Source organism: Platalea leucorodia, assembly GCF_965183815.1.
Source record: "Platalea leucorodia genome assembly, chromosome: 7".
In the NCBI taxonomy this organism is placed as follows: domain Eukaryota; kingdom Metazoa; phylum Chordata; class Aves; order Pelecaniformes; family Threskiornithidae; genus Platalea; species Platalea leucorodia.
In genome coordinates this window covers 18,207,107-18,226,489 of record NC_138829.1, presented here as the reverse complement: position 1 = coordinate 18,226,489, position 19,383 = coordinate 18,207,107, and the positions used below count along the sequence as shown (strand labels likewise).

The 19,383-nt window shown below is 42.6% G+C and overlaps 1 protein-coding gene across 3 annotated transcripts in view; it reads right to left on the bottom strand.

Annotated features, from left to right (window-relative positions):
* The window catches only part of ITPK1 (inositol-tetrakisphosphate 1-kinase), a 158,240-nt gene that overhangs the window by 65,382 nt on the left and 73,475 nt on the right, over positions 1-19,383 (bottom strand). For all 3 annotated transcript variants that reach the window (XM_082316934.1, XM_082316935.1, XM_082316936.1), the window contains exon 4: positions 12,308-12,433. In XM_082316934.1, coding sequence (XP_082173060.1) covers positions 12,308-12,433 — 126 coding nt within the window. The remainder of the gene's footprint in view (positions 1-12,307; positions 12,434-19,383) is intronic.

Sequence of the window (19,383 nt, the reverse complement as noted above, 5' to 3'; positions counted from 1 at the left end):
AAGAATGGCATCATCTGTTCCCAGCAAGTGATTTCACTTCAGATATTGACTGGGGAAGCAGACCCTCTCCCCACTCCTCCTAGCACTGGCAAACTGTTGCTTTCTGCTGACTGCATAGTCTGAACTGATGGCTTGCTAAAAAGGGATTATTCTTTTGAGGCTAAGAGGATCCGCATTGGGGTTTAATGAACCCACTGCATCACCGAGAGCACACAAGTAGCTTTCCTTCACAGGGCATGAGGCACCCTTCAGCGGCAATACGTGTGTCCGATGTATTTAATAATCCCTGCAGAACACAAAGAGTGAATTCCCCAACAATATGCTCAACCTTGCTGCTACTTGGGAAAAGTAAGGGACAGAGCCTTTTGCACAGTCAGTCATCAAGACTGTCAGACCCAGCTGCTGTCTCACCCTTGCAGCGTAGCCTGGATAAAAAGCCTCTTCGGCTCACTGGAGCAGAAGCTGGGTTCACTTCAAGTCATTAATACCCAGAACACAGAGAGAACAGTTTCTATGAGTCTCCTGCCCCCAGTACTTCTGGAGTCTCAAGCAGAGCCATCAGCTTTCAAATACAGAAGAGAATTTTTTTTTTTTTTTCCTTAAGAGAGAGAGAGTATCTTATTACCTAACGCATCTTAAACACCTATGTGTATCTATGCATATGTGCTCTTTTACGCAGCTGCTAGAAGACACCTTGTAGAGCTAGGATGATCCAGTGATTAGGGTATTAGCTTAAACTTGCTGATCATGAAACTGTACTCAAGTATCTCAACATATCTAAAGTGTAACAAGACAGCTCTTTTAGCCCCTCTGTGCCTCAGCTTAAAAGATCAGGAGCTACCACAGCGTGCGCACGGAGAGGATGAGCACGTGACAGCCAGCCAATGCCCCGCTGGGGTGGTGGGTAAGTACGCACGGTAACCAGACTGAACAAGCCACAGCTCTGAAACGTGACCTCAGCAGAGATCTGACAGCAAACGTCCCACGGTGTTTCTGATGCGTGTACTAGCTCTTCCTTTCACACTGTGGTGACCATCCCTCCGCCTCAACCAGTCTCTGGTTCCACCTTGAATTCAAGCTCCCCATCCTGGCCCAGCCCCTACTCTGTACATACTAATCCTTCCCCTCACACATACATTTGACGTGCCTGTGCCCTCCATCCCCTTCACTCCCCTCCGAGGAGGGAATGATTTTTCCCTCTCCTAGCTTCTTGTGTACCTTCCCAAATCCTCCCAATGCTCATCTTGGCATTGAGGACTATCCTCACTTCCCTGGGTTAGGCGTGTTCTACTTGTTATTTTGGCTCATGTTTCTCTAAGTATTTCCAAAGGGAGTCTTGCTTTTTTATGCTTTCTGTAAGGAACTTCACAGTGCTTTATTTATAACGATAATAGCTCTAAACCATATTAAAAGATCATCCAAGCAATAAGCTTGACACAGCATAATGAAGTTTAACAGGAATGAAGGCACGATCCCAAGGCCATTCTACACCAGGCAACGTGTCAACAGAAGTGAGCATCTTAGCTGACTTTCCAGTGACTGATTTCTCATCCTGTTGCCTTAAGGAGCCTCCAGAAAGCTCTGTAAGGCAAACATGAAATAACAGATGAAGATGAAGGAGGTGGGGGCTGTTTTCCAGAAGCCATTTAGAGTCTGGAGGACTTAAACTACTCTAATGTCAAGAAGAACTACGCTGAGTGTAAGGCAACAGCCCCTTCACACACACACACACACACAGGAGCCTGAACAGGAGCTTTCTTTATAAAACAAGGAAATTTCTCAGCATCAAACCGATTTCAGGTGCTATTCTCCAGCTCTTCTCCATTTACAGGCTTAGGTACTCGTGCAGCCAGAGGGCACAGGAATGGCAAGACTCAGAGACTGCCAGCACGGCAGTGAAGATCTGCATCATCTGAGTAAAGGAAAGGACTGGGACCTGAAGTAAGTGTCTCCTAGAGCTGATCTGGGGACGGGCTACAGATCTTTCATTTTAACTGCATCCAGAAACGGCCTCCCCTTTAAAGCAAAGCAGTCTGTCAATGCAGAACAAGGTCAATGTATTTGTATAGGGCATCTCTATTTGAGCACAGCTAGCGGTTAACTGCTGAAGCTGTTTAGGGGACAGGAGCATCAAAATGCACTCAAGTCCTTACAACTCTACATCTCTTCTCCGGTATTGTGCTGCTTGGATTTCCATCACAAAGCATTAACTCTGCATTCAAAAACAGAACCATCAAGTTGCACCAGGATCCCCGAAGCAAATCACCCAGCCTCCCCTGGGGCATGTACACTGCCAACACCTTCCCCATCTCCCACCCCTCACACATGCGAAAGAAAGAGTTCCAATATCTATGCACAGAAACTAACTAAAATAAATAAATAAATTTGAAATCCAAACCTTAATACCAATTCCCCACAACAGGAAATTACAATAAGAAAAATCAATTCTGTTAGCTTCACACGAACAATTATGGTAGCCAATGTGAAACCTTTCATAAATTTTGATTCTTTACTAGGAACTGCTGCACACTCAGGCATCACGTTTTACTGAATATGTAACTGTGAAGATCACTTAACCGATCGGAAAACTCTTGATGTAGGGTAAGTAGCAGCACTCTTCCCATGGCACAGAATGGCTCCACTACCAGAAATACAGATCTGGATGAACATGAAGGGTTTGTGTCCAAGAATTTTGATAACATGTAAGCTACTATAGATATGAACTTGAAAATGGAGCAATTGCAGAAGGAGAAGAGAAACACTGAAGCCAAGAGATAGCTTTCAGTACAGCACAACCTTTCAGCTTTTAATGTTCAAATCTTCTCTGGTCGTTCCAACAAAACAACTCTACACCGTCCTTTGGCGTATTTACCAAAGACTGGTGTCCAACAGCAGACTCCAACAACCCAGGCAACAATCTGGAGGATATTTAGGCTTCCCAACAATATTTTGAAAGGGCTCTGTCCTTGGGCTGCAGTTCAGCTTGACCCAGACAATGTCTATGTTTTCCTCTTTCTAATCTTTGACATAATAAGAGCAAAAAAGAAGAAACAAGGACTTTTAGCAGATCCTCCTTTGTTGTATTCCAGGCTTGGCTTTCAGTCATGCTCTGTACCAGCCCTGTTACTGGCATAAGGCCAGCAATGAAACTTGAAATCAAAGAGAGACCAAGTATTTTATGTTCCCTATTAAATACCTCTGGATATAACCCAGAGATTAAAAAAAAAAAAACAAAAAAACCCCCCACAAACCAAAAAACACCCAAACTTTTTTTGAGAAGCCTGTGTACAGATGAGAATAGAGTTGTTTGTCATTTTACCCAAAAAGGTAGCTAATGATTTTTATATATATATATATATGTTTTAACAGAAAGTTGATACAGTATCTACTGCAAATATTAGATCACTAGATGACAAGAGGGACTGACTCATTGACTTGATTTTATTACTAATTAATAAAACTTCTATAATCTTTTGTTTAATATTAAACAAAAGTTCCATATTAAAAAAATGTTAGCAAATGAAACAATAACAGCCTTTGGATTTGTTTTCCCATGTACAAAAACAGAAGATGACCGCTTGTAACAACAGACCGACATTTTCCAAGGGGGAAACAGATGTAAAGACAGACACAAGCTTGTCTAAAGAGTTTGCAGTTTGCATTCAGACTTAAAAGTTCCTTTTTGTTGTCTTGGGCTGTGACGGTCTCTTTTCACGGACACCTCTTTCCAAAAAGAAAGGTGTAGGCAAGTTGGATCTTGAACAAACACTCATGTCAAAATTGTTTGCCTCTAAATCTAAAAGAGCTTCCTGCAGTGCTTGGTAGAGATGAGGGGGGCAGCAAGGAGAAGTGGGGACAGCTCTCTGTTACATTTTTATTCACTGTACATCTCAAAGCAACTTTCTGAGTACTCAGCTTCCCTGTTTTGCCTTCAAAAGTCCACTGCTGCTTCATCTTGCAAATACCTACCCACTGGAAGCTATCCTACCAGTTACCACTTGAATGACAAATTTTTAGTTAATTTTGCCTGCTTATGAGGGTCTTCGAACAAATGTAAGACAGAATTATTTTTCAAATGGGAAAAACACGGGTATTGGCCTGTAAATTCAGGTGCAAATAGACCATTTCAACTTTGTGTCTCACCCTGTCCCCCCAATAAGAAAAAAATTACTAAGATTTGATAGTTTCCTTTGATTTTTCACTTGTCTTTTCTCAGCAGAGCACATGAAAAGAAATTTGAAATGCGTAAGTATTTTCAGAGTACAAAGCTGAAAACCATGAACAGAATGTGATAGTATCTTTAAAAAAAAGAGCGTTAAAAATCCACTGGCATAATCTCACGAGTACATACCCAAATCACCTTCTCGCAGCTGGGACTTCTGAAGAGAGCATTCAGTGCAGCAAGAACAATGCACTTCTCCCCTTCCAAGCAAGGGCATTCCCCTAACTCCTTCCCTTCCAAAATATCTCCCTAATTTTCCTTCCTCCCAGTCCCAAACCCTTCGAAGGAAGCTTCTGAATCAAGAATAGAAGAGCCCTTCCTGGACAACTTCAGAGTGGGAGAGTCAACAGTTGGAGGGTGGGGAGGGGAAGAAACACTAAGTTTTCATCAACCTGGTAGCAGAAGCCTAGGCATAAAACCTGCTTCTGATCTATTTTTTTAAGAAGGCTAATGAAAAGAGAACCTGTTCAGAAAAAGCTCTGAAAGACAAATTAATAACCCTATTGATTTTCCATCACTTGAGCCATCATTTTGAATGGAACAGACTAGTATGAAGCTGCAATGAATGAAGCTACTCAAGCCCCTGTACAGCTATGACAGGCAGCTGTTCAGAGAGTATTTTGCTCTAAGCAGAGCATAACAAAGTTTCCCCCGTCAATGTCTTACACAAGCCAAAACATACTCACTTTTCAAAGTCATAAACTTTGTCTAGAAGGCTGGAACCAGGGCAGTTTGGTTCTCTAGGGCGAGAGGAAACGGCCTCAAGCTGCGCCAGGGGAGGTTTAGGTTAGAAATTGGGAAAAACTTCTTCACCGAAAGGGTGGTCAAGCATCGGAACAGGCTGCCCAGGGAAGGGGTTGATTCTCCATCCCTGGAGGTATTTAAAGAACAGATAGATGTGGTGCTCGAGGACATGGTATAGTGATTGACTTGGCAGTGATAGGTTAACGGTTGGACTCGATGATCTTAAGGGTCTTTTCCAACCTTAACGATTCTATGATTCTATCATTCTATGATTCTTTCTTACCAAGAAGACAGGAACTGGAGCACCAGTAAGTGAAAGGGACCCCTGGGGGCTCTGCATCTTCCCACCTGACTTCTCTCCATGTTCCTCTGGTCAAGAAGGAACCACCGACGACTGTAACAATTTTTTACTAGACAACAAATAAACTATGTTCAATCAGTTCAGCCCAGTGTTACAGTGGGTAGGAAGGGAGACTAATCATCATCTCTACAAATAATCATCATTCCCAAACTAAGTATCTAGGTGTCCTACGAAGCAAATGAAAAGATTTCTCTACTTTGCACTTCATGCGCTACACTAGGTGCTGCATGCAGTCTTCGTTTCAGCTTTGGATGATATCACTAGGCACTCATCACTGATCTTCAATGCAGTGGAAAACAGTTTGCACCCACCAATACTCTCCTGAGAAACTGCAGTCCAGACCACATCCAGCTTGCATGAAGACCCCAGAAAGTTCAGCCCTAAAGGTCTTCTGCAGGTAAAAAGCCCACTGGCAACAGGAAGCAACTCCTCACTGTTTTCAGTCTCCTGTAATGATTATTTTTTACAAGGCAATTGAGAACACTCATTAAACAGAAAGACAAAAGGTGCACACTGAGAGGCTTCCTACTCTACTAGCACTCTCCACCAGACCGTACGATGCTTCATCACAGACTCCAGAGGGCAGGCACACAGACTCTTGTAAATGTGAAGCCATTTTCCTCCCCAGCTCTTGCAGATGAGGTGGTCAAGGCCTATGCAGTACAGCTCTGAAAAAAAGTTATTCTTACAAAAGTCATAAATATAGCCTGCAGATCGTTCCTCCTCCAGTGGTCAAGGATCCCTTGCTCTCTGCTTCCTGAAAGACTGCTTTACGGAGCCAACGGTAAGACTGGTGCCAGTTATCATCTTGCTGTTAGATTTATATTCAGTGGCAGGAAAATTAGCATAATGAATTTTGCACTGTTTGGTCTGGTTAAGATCATCATTTTTTGGTCAATTTAATGAACAATAAGGGAACCACACTATTTCCACTTGTGTGCAAGTGCCAGAAATATCACAGTGCTTATGCAACATCACGCACACAAGTAGCTCTCTTGCAAGTAGTCACTTTACATTTTCTAAGTTGCTCATTGATTTTACTTTAAAAAACCGAAAACAACGACCCGACTCCACACATTTTATGCAAATGGCTTCTTACAATTTATTTTTTCTAGGGAATATACTCTCTTCATTTCTAATAGTTTTCAGTAACTTAAAAATAATACAGGACAGATGGAAACAGGAAGCAATTTCCCGCCAGTTTCTGCCCTGTATACAAAATTACGTGAGAGTATACCCTTTAAACACACTTTGGCGTGTAATTCAATGCTGACAGACCTCTCCTCTGCTCCGCTGGTTCCTGGGTACATGTTTTACTACAACAAAAGTTTCCTGCATGCCAGTGATGTGGCACAACTCAGTAACATGTGCAGAATCAGAAGCCCAAGGCCTTGGTTTACTGGGGAGAGGGTATCATTCAGAAGCCTGCTCACAGGGGTCCCTGCCCTCTATCTCATTCACTAGGAAAAGATCCTCTCCCAGTCTGGAAGGCACTGGGAGAGGATCACTTTCTAATGAATGAGTTTTGAAGGTACTAAGAGATTATAATTCCATACCCACAGTCAGAAATATGTGTAGCGCAGTAATGGAAACCTACATTCTAGTTCAACTACATGATTGTGGACAAGTCATCCACTGGGCTATGCTAAAGAACACTCTATCTGTCAAGACAGATCATCAGACATCAGTGTAACTATTGTAACTCGGTGTGTAAATCAGATGTCATCATAGCTACTACAAATTCATATCAGAGCTCCAAACAGAAACAAACCAACCTCAAGTCCTTATGACAGCCATTCTGAGTTGACCTAAAGGGCTTCTCTTACTAATCTCAAAAGGGAGTTAATACCATTTCCTTTAATTTACAGCTTGCAAAACAAAAACTTAGGGATGCAAACTGGATGGTCTAGATTACATACTGAAACTGTGGAAAAGCATATGACTGAACCCACATTCCAGCATCCCCTTCTAATTCTTTAGGCATTACGTTGCACTTCTTTGCAGGAAGACGGCATTCACAAAAAGAAGAGATAAACTAGATACTACAGTGTTTACTGTACAACCAAGAACTAATGACAGGCAGAGAAGAAAGAACATCAAGTTCTCCTCTAACATTCTTGGCTTTTTTATTATTGCCATTTGCGGTTAAATTTAATATTCCTAAAAATGAAGGCCTTGAAGGCACCAGCCAGCTGGATCCAAGCATTTCACAAGAAGAATTAAGCAAGTTTCTTAGCGTAGCCCTGCAACAGCCTTTCTTACAGTATGCCTGGCTGAAGCCTGCCGTTGTGAACACAGCAATGCTAAACTGGAATTAGGCAGAGTGTTCAAAGAGGACTAAAACCACCATCAACAGGGACATGAAACGAAGATGAAAATGCAGAGGAGTCCTCAAAGCATGAGCAGAATTCACCACCATCCTCTGCACAGAAGACACTGGTATAAGACAGTGCTCTGTATTCACAGGGTGCTTTTCACCCAATTTATTTCCTTCTTATACAGTTCATACTGTTAGTTGAACAAGTTCAACTATATTTACCAATCAAGTCAGGAGACAGGGAACTATTTCTTCTCCATCTGACTTGCTCAGAAACTTATCCTCACTTCCATATGTCTCTACTACTTGAGCTCTAGAAAAATATAGAGAGAGCATGCATTACTATAGAGAGACATTTTCTAATGATACACTTGCTTACTGATTAACAGACCTACTGATAATTAAAGGGTGCTGACTTACATGCAGCATATGCCCCAGGTGTGTGAACAATACCTTTGCTTTCTACAACACTTGACACACAAACCAAATTTCCAATATTATCAAAATAAAAACGTTTCAACTTCTCATCAGCCTACTGCAAATTAGCTTCACAAGAACCACAGTATTATTTTTGCTTGAATACTGATATTTACAGGAAAATTATGAAGTCCATTATTACAAAATAGAGACCAATTTATGGAAGGGTGGTGGTAAGCTGAGGGACAGAAAGATGTAAGTGTTCTACAGCAACAAAATAGCAGCAATGGTAACAGACAGAAGACTGAATTTCAACCCTATTATCTAGTCTCTGGATTACAGTTATTTCTGTTTCACCCTACTCTAAACCCAAACCTGCTCCAGCCCAACTTGTTTTCCCCTTTGTGTTCTGTTATTCTTAGAAGGCAGCAGACAGGTCTGCAAAAATATCTAATGTAACTGAATGCTCTTGTGCTGAAGCAGGTATTTAAATCAATTTGTCACTATGCAAATCCTACAGGAAGAATTTGACATGCTTTGTCAAATACCTCCGTCAGTATTCTCCATGAGTCCCTGGGATCAACGTCTGTTCTAGTTAGTGTGTCACAAGCAGCATAACCCCAGTCCAAATCAATGACCCAAGAGGTCACCCATTACTGTACATGCTGTACGAGATTAAGGCCATGCTGCCAACAAAACAGTCAGGCACAGGAGACAGGGGAGGTGACATTAACACAGATGAACTTAGCAGCATGGGAGAGAAGAGCTGGGTCAGGAAGAGAAAGCAGTAAGATTTGTTTCCTTCAGACACCACTAAAAAGAAAGCCCTGTGATTTCCAAGATAAACAAAGATAGCAAGAGCTGCAGCACAGTCTTAAGAAACAACACAGCACAGGGATGTTATTATGCAGCTTTCTTTAACAGGGGATCACCTTGAATATGGTGACACTCTTGATTTATTATTTCTAATAGGATGGAGAGGAAAGGCAAGGCTGAACTGTTGAACTTGCACACAAGGCTATACTCAAATAGATAAAGTAAGATTTTAGGGCAATATTAGTTTGGTTGTTTAGCATTAAGGCTATGGTTTAAAACTGTGTGCAACAAGTTGCTCCGCAGTTTTAACACAGGAGGAGTCTCACCAGCCTGTGAGACATGGGAACGTTTTAGTAAATTCACTGTAGGGCACGGACAATCACATCTCGGAAAACAGCAAGTGCAGTGAAACAGAAGCACAATGTGCTGCCTCGAAACTCTGGTCAAGGGCACAGCCTGACAGGTGAGCCATACAGGAACGACAAGGAGGCACGTACATGAATAGGTGGCAGCTGCTGATGGGCATATAACCAGAGGGGTACCAGTGCCACATACCACGGTAGGTGGGATGTGAATACAACTATTTCTCAGCTGCTCTGAAATGAGATTTGCCAGCACTAGCGAAGGTTATAATACTGTCCCAATGAGAATATCCCTATAAATCAGGGGTCTGCAGCCTTTTCTGATGTGTGTATCTCTAGAAAGTTCCACCAGGAGCATGGACTGCCACACAGAGGACATAAGCCTCCTGGGAATATACCTGTTTTTTTCATTAGTTTGGCTGATGCCTTCACAATAGTCAACAGACTCCTTCCCACCTGCCCAGCTCCCCCCATATCCCAGTCTCCTCATGGCTGAGAGCTCAAGAAGTCTTAGAGCAAACAGCCATTGAAATTTACACTTAAACCAAAGAGCCCTTCAGCTTCCACCCCGAATTCAGGCTTACAGCCTAACATACTGCAGGAGAGCACTCCTCTAACACAGTCAGCTCTTGAGGACCGTGAAGACAGCCCTAAGCATGCAGGCTGGACTTAGCCTGCAGGGTAAAGAAACAGCACCAAGTGTGGAACTGGTAGAACTGAAGTACTAGAGGAAGAATAAATAGCATGATCAAAAGGTCCAGGTGGTAAAATTGATGCCATCGTGCATGACAGTAGCAAACAAATGCAATAAGCCTGACAGAAATGTATGATTTCTTCAAGTTCTGCAAAGCTTTTTACCTACGGTCTCCTGTTCCCGCCCCTGCCACCATGTACACTTTGGAGAAAAAAAAGTGGAAATTTGAGATCTCTGCAGTAGGCAATTCTTATTTTTATGCTGTATTAACTGTTATATACAAACTAACTAGTTATCATTTCTAGAAGTTTAAATCAGTAATTTCACTTCAAATAGTCTGTGGTTAAAAATATTACTGTATTTGATATTATCATTTGAAAGAAAATAAATCCTGTAAGATCAGTGATACGTTTTAACTTACATAGCTCTGTAGAATTTGAGAATTTAAGGAGAGACTCGGGGGGGAGTTGGTTTTTGGTTTGTAGTTGCAGCTTTGATTGGGTTTTCATTTTTTTCGTAAGGGGATGTTTCTGTTGCTTTTAGGCTGCTGCATCTCTACTCAGGTGATATTATTCTTTTCCAAGTGCTATCAAAAAATAGATACAAGAGCAAGTCCCTGAACTAAAGAATAAATTGATATTTATCCACAATTATACATGGATAACATATCCATATATACTGCTTCTCTCTCTCACCGCTCTCAGAATCTACCCCACAACCTCATTAGATAAAAACTGTATTTTCACTGAGATTTTCTAACTTAAATATCTTTAAAAACAAAGCTTCAATATTTAACGTATACAAAAATAACGGATTAAGTTACTTAAATGGTAACACAGAATAATGTCAAGGTATCATATTATGATTACTTTAAGAAATCTATCGGGGTAAGGGATTTAGCTTTAGCAGGTCATTTTACCTCTACCAGCCTTCCAGCAGTGCAGCAGCTGTCACGCAGACACAAGAACAGCCCACCAAGTCCTCAGCCAAAGCTAAGGTTCCAGCTGCAAAGCGCTCTACCCTGTTTCATACCAAACTTCACCTTGGTAGCTAAACACAGCTTTAGGAAAATGCATCCTCTGTACTTACTACTGTTTCCTCCAGAGCTCACTTCGGTACTTGAGAACGTATTGGCTTGTGACCTTAAGCTATCAAATACAGTAAGTTGACTAGCTAGAGTTCTTATGAAAAATATTCCATATCCATTGAAGAGTTCTTGCTCAGGAATAAAAGAAAGGTGTTTTAGATATTAATTGTACTGCTACACACCAACTGTTCTTCTACAACTGCTCGCACAAGTTCCCTACCAGCAGTTCTCCAGGGAGGTGCCACAGTATTACACAGAGCTGTGCTCTCTGTGCCTCATAAAGCCTGGCCTTCAGGAATGCACGCAACAACGTAAGAATTGGGAACAAGGAATCTCATGAGTCTTAATCAGCTGTGAGCAACTTAACACATGTGCCCTTTTGCCTCTTTGGTCATCAGTTTACCCCATCTGGGGTAAACTGGGTATACTGGGTATATTGTGGGTGGGTGGTATATATCCGGATGGGTATTTTGTGAAGGCAAACTAGTTAACATCTGAAACAGGGAAAGACTGAGCAGAAAGCCCTTGAAGCCCATCTCTCCACATGCTTCTTTGGACATTTACAAGTTTCCAGTGCTGTGGGAAGTGGATGCCTGCACTACTTAGTGATGAACAGTCATCTACTATCCAGAGAACTGGTGCCAGAGGGCCAGACCCACAAGTCAAACCTTTTCGTCTCCTGTGTGTGTTTGAGTAATACACACGTGGGATGAAGCAGAAAAACTTTGTAACCATAGGAAAGAGAATATTGACTCCATTAAGTAAAATATTTTCTTCATTTCCCAAGAAAGCAAAGTTGTCAACATTGCAGAATTTGTCTGAGCCGTTTTTCCACCTGATGTAAGCATATTCCATAAAATCCTGAAAATACCTTTTTAATTTTGCTTCTCTTTGAAAGAGAAGAAAAGAATATACCTTTGATCAAAGATATCCACCAGAAGCAACACCTTTTAAAATTATAAAGGTGCTGCTTTATAATTTTCATCAGCATTCAGACACCTGTTCATCTTTGTGAAAGGCACTCATGCTCTTGGAATGACATCAGGAGAACATTTGGTGGGAAACCAGTTCTTACTAACCTTAGCAATACAACATAAAATCTATCCAAAGGTGCAAGTCCATTTTAGACCAACAAAACTATTTTTGCTGGGCTATCAGTAGCAGGGCAGCAGTGTGCCAGGGAGCTCTTTTCATCAAACGCTACCAATTGCACAGGAAACAGATTGAATTTGCTGCACCAAGATCATCCTCCTGCTTGAAATGCAGGACTATGAAAGAACCACTTACCTGGAACCTGTGAACCAACTCCAGTGACTGGCTGTCATTCTGGTCTGCTTCAAGGATGACATCTGTCAGTTTATGTATGATCACATCCAAAGGGCCCTGATCTTCAATGGGTTTGGTGAGGTCAAGCTGAAAAAAACAGAGAGAAACCTTTTATTAATATATGATCCGAGATTCTTGTCCCTGCCACCGTCCAAGGTGTTGCTGCCACACAGAAGGCATGTACTTTACATGCTGCCTTTATTTTGGTATGTTACTCAAATCCCTGAGAATTTACATGTCCCTGAATGTCAGAAAACTTTACTCAGCCATTTATTTCTCAGCAGCGTAGATCTAATTCCATGAAAAAGCAGTGACGTAATTGGCAAGCACCCTTCATCCAAACAGCTCCCTGTGCTTCTCCACCCTGAGCCAACATTTCCCTCTTCAGCTCTCCTTCCTGGTACTTACACATACATGCAAAAGGAATGAGCCAACAAAGATTATCACCACTAATAAAAGGAACGCCTGTTGTGCCCTTTGCCCTTTGGGATTGCACAAAACAGCACCCAGGACAGTAATAGAAAAGCAAGTGCGTCAGGATCTTTGCAAATTCATCTGCTTCCGGGGCAGCTATTTAGCTGATAAAAAGGAATGCAGCTCCCAGAACATTCCCACTAGCAGACTTCGGCAGTTAGCTGGATAGGGGACAAAGATTTGGGTGGGGTGTGCAAAAACTCTGCTCCAGACAGCATGGGAAGGCATGAAAGTGGTGGTGATGTGTCACAGGGTTTGGTCCCCAGTACCAAGACAGGGTTCAAGGAGCAGAGGAACCACCTGTACTGCAAAAGGATTGAGCTAGGGATCTCTTGAGGAAATCTTAATGCAAAGACGACTACTGGACCTGATGGGATGCGTGCAAGGGTACTAAGAGAACTGGCCAATGTCATTGTGAGGGCTTATCCGGACATAAATCAAAACTGTGGAGATTCCAGCTAAATGAGGAAAAAAATTCTACCATGAGGACATTCTGGTTGCAGCACAGAGCCCCACAGAGGCTGCAGGATCTCCATCCTTCAAGGTATTCAAGACCTGACTGGACAAAGCCCTAAGCAACTTGGTCTGAATTTAATGCTGAATCTGCTTTGATCAAGATGATGTACTATGGACTCCTAAGGTCCCTACCAAACTTAATGATCCCATGAAGCTGCTTACCAGATTTGAATGTTTGTACAGTGTAAGTACCAGAACTGGCTCATGTTCTAGCCAACACACTGGGCTGCCCACAGCACAAAAGCTGCCACATTATCAAGCACCGCTCTTCAACCAGTTGGGCGATCTACTGCATCAGTGGCAACTTAACCTTGTAAACTTCACACTGGGAACATCTTTGAAATGACAGACAGATGTGTGCTCACTAAACTAAAGTTAGCATCCAATTTTACAGTTACATGCATGTTCCTTTCCATTGCTGCTATCCCCTTTATTCAACTCTGGCAGAGAAGGAGGTGGGGGGCACAGGAGGGAGAGGAGGGCTGGGCAGAAGAGGCTGCTGATGCTCTTTTTTGACAGAAGCCTGCTCTTCACTGTCTCAGTAGCTTGAGTTTTGGCCTAATAAAATTTCCCACCCTACAGAAATGGCCCTGCTTTGAATTAAGGAGTGTCTTAAGGAAAGTAACAATAAGACAGGATGTCCGGAGTTCAAGCACCAATAAAACTAAACCAACAGAGGCCTAGCAGCCTTATAATAATTTGCTAGTTGCTAATCTAACTGATCCATGTAGCGAAATTGCTTTTCTTGTGTAGGCACTCTTATCTGGGCTAGGCTTACTTAAGCAGAATAACTGAAGTTACCTATGGCACAAAGGCAAACCAGAAGACTGCCAATTCTTCCCAACAGAGACCACATCTTCTTGCCTGTTACTATGTGCTCCTACTAACAGTTACAGGTTGAGGCTCTAGTACTATCTTTGAAGTACTCAGGTAGATTCTAATACAACTGGAAAACATATTGTGCACCTATTTTCTGAGGAGACTAACAGAGGCACTGTTCACAGGTGGGCAGCAGACTGTCTACATGCAAAGATTACGCAACGGTAAAGACAAACAAGACAGACTTGATGTGGATGCTCAGTGATCTGTAAGCTGTGGCTGGGTGAGGCAGTCCACAGAAGGTCTGGCTGTCCTGGCACTTACATTTTTACTCCCACAAGTAGTGCAGCATGAAGGCTAAGGGCAAGCGTAAATGTCTGCAAAATTAAAGCAAAATGAAGTGAACTGCAGCTTAGCTAAGGACATGGAAGAAGATGATATACTTCTGCAACCAAGTTCCAGAAAAATCAGTTAATATCCTTAAAAGAAATCTCAGATGACCACACTGCTTTTCCTGAGTTTTTTTCATCTGCCTATCACATCTGGAAGGAAACAGCAAAACAAAGGGTCCATTTAACTAGGTCGGAAAGTTCCCAGTTGCCAAGGTACAAAAATGTGAATTAATCCATTTTCAGGACTTCCAGTCTGAAAAACAGTGAGAAGCAAGTAAGTATTTGAGATTGGTTACCCCTCTACATTCTTCCTGCACTTGCAGCTCAATCTGCACAGAAACATTCAGAAAACAAGAAAACAGTCCTCCCCTTCAGCCTTGACCCAAGAATAGAAATAAGCCTTCAAGGCACATCCAGGCATTTTCAGCACAGTGTTTTCCAGAAGCATAAGACATCTGGGCAAGATAACTTCTTCGCAACAGCTGTGCCAGCTAAAAGCAATTGGCATATTTTGAGAATGAAACCAAATGCACCTACTTTGCACATCAGAAAGTGTTAAAAAGGGTCCTCTGTAACAGTGCCCTGCTTCCCCTTCACCAGGAAAGCAATGCTAGAAATGACGGCCCGCTAAGGCAGCTCCTCTGGTAGGAAGTTCAATGGCTTCAACAAGGACAGCAGGTACATTTCAACCAAACCAACCTTCAAAATTTGATCCAGTATTTTGTGGATTGGAGGATCAAACTGTTTGCAAGAATAAGTTCTCTGTTTGCAAGAGTAAGTTCTGGGCCGCGCTGCAGAAAGCAAATATTCCTGGGCTGTGAGGAATTTGGAAGAGATCCACCTTCCTTTTACGTATCAAGAAGGGGGCGGGGGGGGAGGTAAAATTGAAAGAAAAAAGAAAAAAAAGGTTTGAGGGGGGAAAAAGAAGCCTTTTCAAGTGGAGTATCAGACCCAAGCAGAAGTCAGTGAAAGCAGAGTGCAAAATTTCTGATGGCCCTCTGCTGAGACAAACACTGATTCATTATTTGTCATCAGCTGGAATTTGAGCCCTCCTACTTCCCTTCTCTTTCAGCATCTCTCTCTCCAAACGATCTTTGCATTTGACATGATCACCCAAAGGTTTGTTTTTGCACAGAACTAACACCATAGCAACAGAAGTGAGAGAAAAGATTTATCAGCACCAGCTTGAAAAAACAGAGAGATATGACTATGGTGCCTTTAAGTAGGCTATAGCCTACTCTGCTCGACCTTTTTTATGTTAAAAAAAAAAAAAGGAAAACCAGGTATTGGTTTCATGGCATTATCACTTACCATCAAAACCCAGCAGAAATCAGGTGAATGACATGGAAGACAGCGTCAAAGCTGTACACAGAAAATGCCAGATACAAGGCATATGCCTTTCCAGGTCTTACAAACCCATATATGGAAGAAAACAACCTCTGAATAAATGCTCTTATCATAGCTGGCTGTAGCTAGCCTGCTCACCTTCTAACAGAAAGACCAGCAGGGAGTTAAACAATGCTCCAAGCTTAGAAACGTCACAGCCTGCCCCACGGCCTTCCCAGAGCATCCACTGGGGTGCAAGTTACAGGCATACAGAGCTCCATCTCTGCCCTCCTCTCCCCTTCCTCTGTCCTCCAGAAACACACATCCAGCACATTATCCAAATCATTACCCAGGAGGGCAAAAAAAGTTTATTTCCATTAAGCATAATTTGTTTAAAGTTTTGGGGTTGTTTTTCTCCAGAACGCTGGCAATCCATCTATATTGCAGGGACAGGGCGAGTGCCTGGCAGAGTGCCACGGCTCTCCACTGGTCCCAACTGCAATCCCACACGCATGCATTTCTGGAAGCCGCGTTTAAAAATAAAACTATGTCCAAGTGAAAAAAATCTGGATTCGTTCACTCAGGGAAAAAAACAAACAAGTGCAAATGTTGGATTTAGCAAAAAGAAAGATCATTTATCTAAATGATTAAAAATAGGTTTGTATTTTTTGTTTTATTCAGTGTTTCCAGTCCATGCTAAAATCAACTGTATTTCAGAATCTGAGCAGGATTTGTGTTTTTTTAAAAGCTCTTCTTCAGAAATAGTTTTTGGATTATCATTCATATGAAATGAAGTTTTAATACCAACCTGTTCTCTTCTCAAAACTGAAGACAGATCTACCCACTGCTATATCCCTGAGGAATTTACAACTCATCTCTCCATTTCTATTCATCGTCACTTTTCTCTTAAAATATTTTCATTTAAAAATAACAAACAAACTCATAAATCTATTGTTTAAGCATTTGGCGCCCAGCCTCCAATCAGCTAACAAACTCCACTCACCAGGATGCCGCACTAAGTTCTTGCTTTGTTTCAGTTTTTATTTGATGCGCTGCTTAGGAGCAGCGGAACAGGAGTGCGTGTCCCTCCACAGCAGCCTGTCTTGCTGCAGGTGGAAAAAGCTCATGAAACTTTCACCCAAAGGAGGTGAATGAAGAGAAGGAGAAAATTATCAGAGATGACAGGTTTGTTCTGAGCCTTCTCACTAGGCAGATACCACCAAATCATCAGATGTTACCTCGAGTGCTAGAAAGCTTAATAAAATGCCACAAAAGGGAAAGAATCTGTCTGATATTCCAGTAGAGACCTGTCAGTGCTCTGCTACACATTTTCACAAGTCACAGTTCAAAAGTCCCTTTGTGGTACTGTAACCATTTTCCTCCCTGTTAACTGGACATACAGTACCAGCCTGACCTGACCTCTCTGCTCCCTGACTCCTGAGGCTGTACGTGGAATTTTCTACACAAATCTATTGTATCCTGTTACTCAGATACTCAGTAAAGGCTGCACTGACCCCAAAACATGTGGGGTTCATTTCAATCTTAATTCAGCTTCTTAAACTCCACTGCACGTAGATCTTCAGGTTTTTAGTCATCATCCTCCTCTCCTGGGGCTATTTTCTACCTGCATCTTCATCACATGCATTTATATCAAAAAGCTTGTAAAACAAAGCTTTTTAAATTCTCCCCTTCTTCCCCCAACCCCAGTCCCACTGTTTACCTTTGCTGTGCATCAATGCCTAGCAAGTCATAATGAAAAAAAGTCATGAGCTCTGGGCTGGAAAGCCAAGACTTCAAGAAGCTGAACCCTGATGCTGTTCTCTCCCCAAAAAGGTCAGAGATGAAGGCCTCAAAATATCTTAAGTGCTCTGGAGAAGGAATGGAAGTAGCAAAAATCAATACTGCCAAGTTCACTGTTTCACCTTATTGTAAAAAGTAAACAAAAATACACAGAATACTCTAATTACAGGACAGAAGGTGCTCGCATTTGAAAGGGAGTGGGGAAATGCCTTGAAAAGAAATCAGGAAAATGGTTGAGCATGTCCATCCATACATGTGAGACCTACTCGTGTGGAGCACCAGCGACAGAACAGAATGGTGCAGCAGCCTACTTGCTCTTCTGACAAACCAAAGGAAATCCACAGGACCAAACAAGACCAGCATGTCCTCCTTTCCCAAATTAAATCCTGCAGGAGCAGTCCAGTCCTGTCCCTCCAGCGGGACTACACTCCCACAAATCCCGTTGTCAGGTCTATGCAAGTACAAAACTGACACCAGTGACTCCCTGCCAAAGCCCGTGGAAGGTGACAAAGTATGTATCGGTATACATTTCCTCATGAGAAAGACATTATGGTACCTGATATATGAAAACCAGGTATTTTCACTGATACAGAGGCTCTCCATAGCTCCTAAAATATTTGCATATTCAAACTAAACAAACTGTTACATATTTAAGAGAACTCCTCCACATCTCTCTGGCCAAGCAAGAAAGTGATCTGGGCTGTCGTCATGCACAGCTAATGCAAGTATTCAGCACTTGCTGCTGCTGCTGCTGCTAACGGGGCCAAAGGATACGGAGGGAGAACATAAACCCCTCTGTGCGGCGGAAACACCAGCTCTCTCACACTGCACAGGGCAAACATGGACCCAACCATCAAGGGCTGTAAAGAAAGAGCAAAAATTTCACCAAGAGGCCCTGTTTTCTCTCTCCACATCCCCCTTCCCCAGCCATCCTCCCCCGGTGCCGAATTAACTTGCACGTCCTGTTGCAGTGGCGGCAATCTGAGAAAGGAAATCCGCTGCGGTGAGGAGACTTCCCCCCTCGGCTCTCCCGCTCTCCCCTCACCCCGGCAAGAGGAGACAGCATCGCAGCACTGGTAACAGCCGCCACGTCGGAGGGGAACTCCTTCCCAAGCAGGAAGGAAATGTGGCTTGAAAATACCCTGCCTTTTTGCTAGCCTTCTCAGAATCGAGGAAATCAAAGACCGACCAAAGAGCTTACCCTTCTACCACTGCAGGACACTAACTCTACAGGTCATCTTTTGTTGCTCTGCCCAGCTTAGTTTAAGAGAACCACCACAGGAGAAGGAAAGTGTGTCCCACACTGAACACGTGCTCAGGATCTCAGGTGCCAGCGACATCCCAAGCAGCAAGATATGCCTAAAGGTGAGGAGCAGCACAGCATAAGCTATGAAGCCCTGCTGGGTTCCCATTTTCTCGGATACTGAAACTTTAACACCAGAGAAGAAGATTCTGGGTTTAACAGATGGTTTCTTTGCATTTTCTTGTACTGGCACCAGAGTGGATTACTTTGCATTCTGCTTGGCACAAGTTGCCAGAGAGAATGTGCGAGCACTTTACACGTCTGCAGGAGTCACGCTCTGTCGCTCCCCTGGAAGCTAGGTATGATCTCCAAAACGTCTGGGAAGTTCTCACTTCTAGCTGTATTCTAGATAAAATGAGGTAAAAGGAATCTCACAGCTTTTTTTACACTACATATACTAACATACA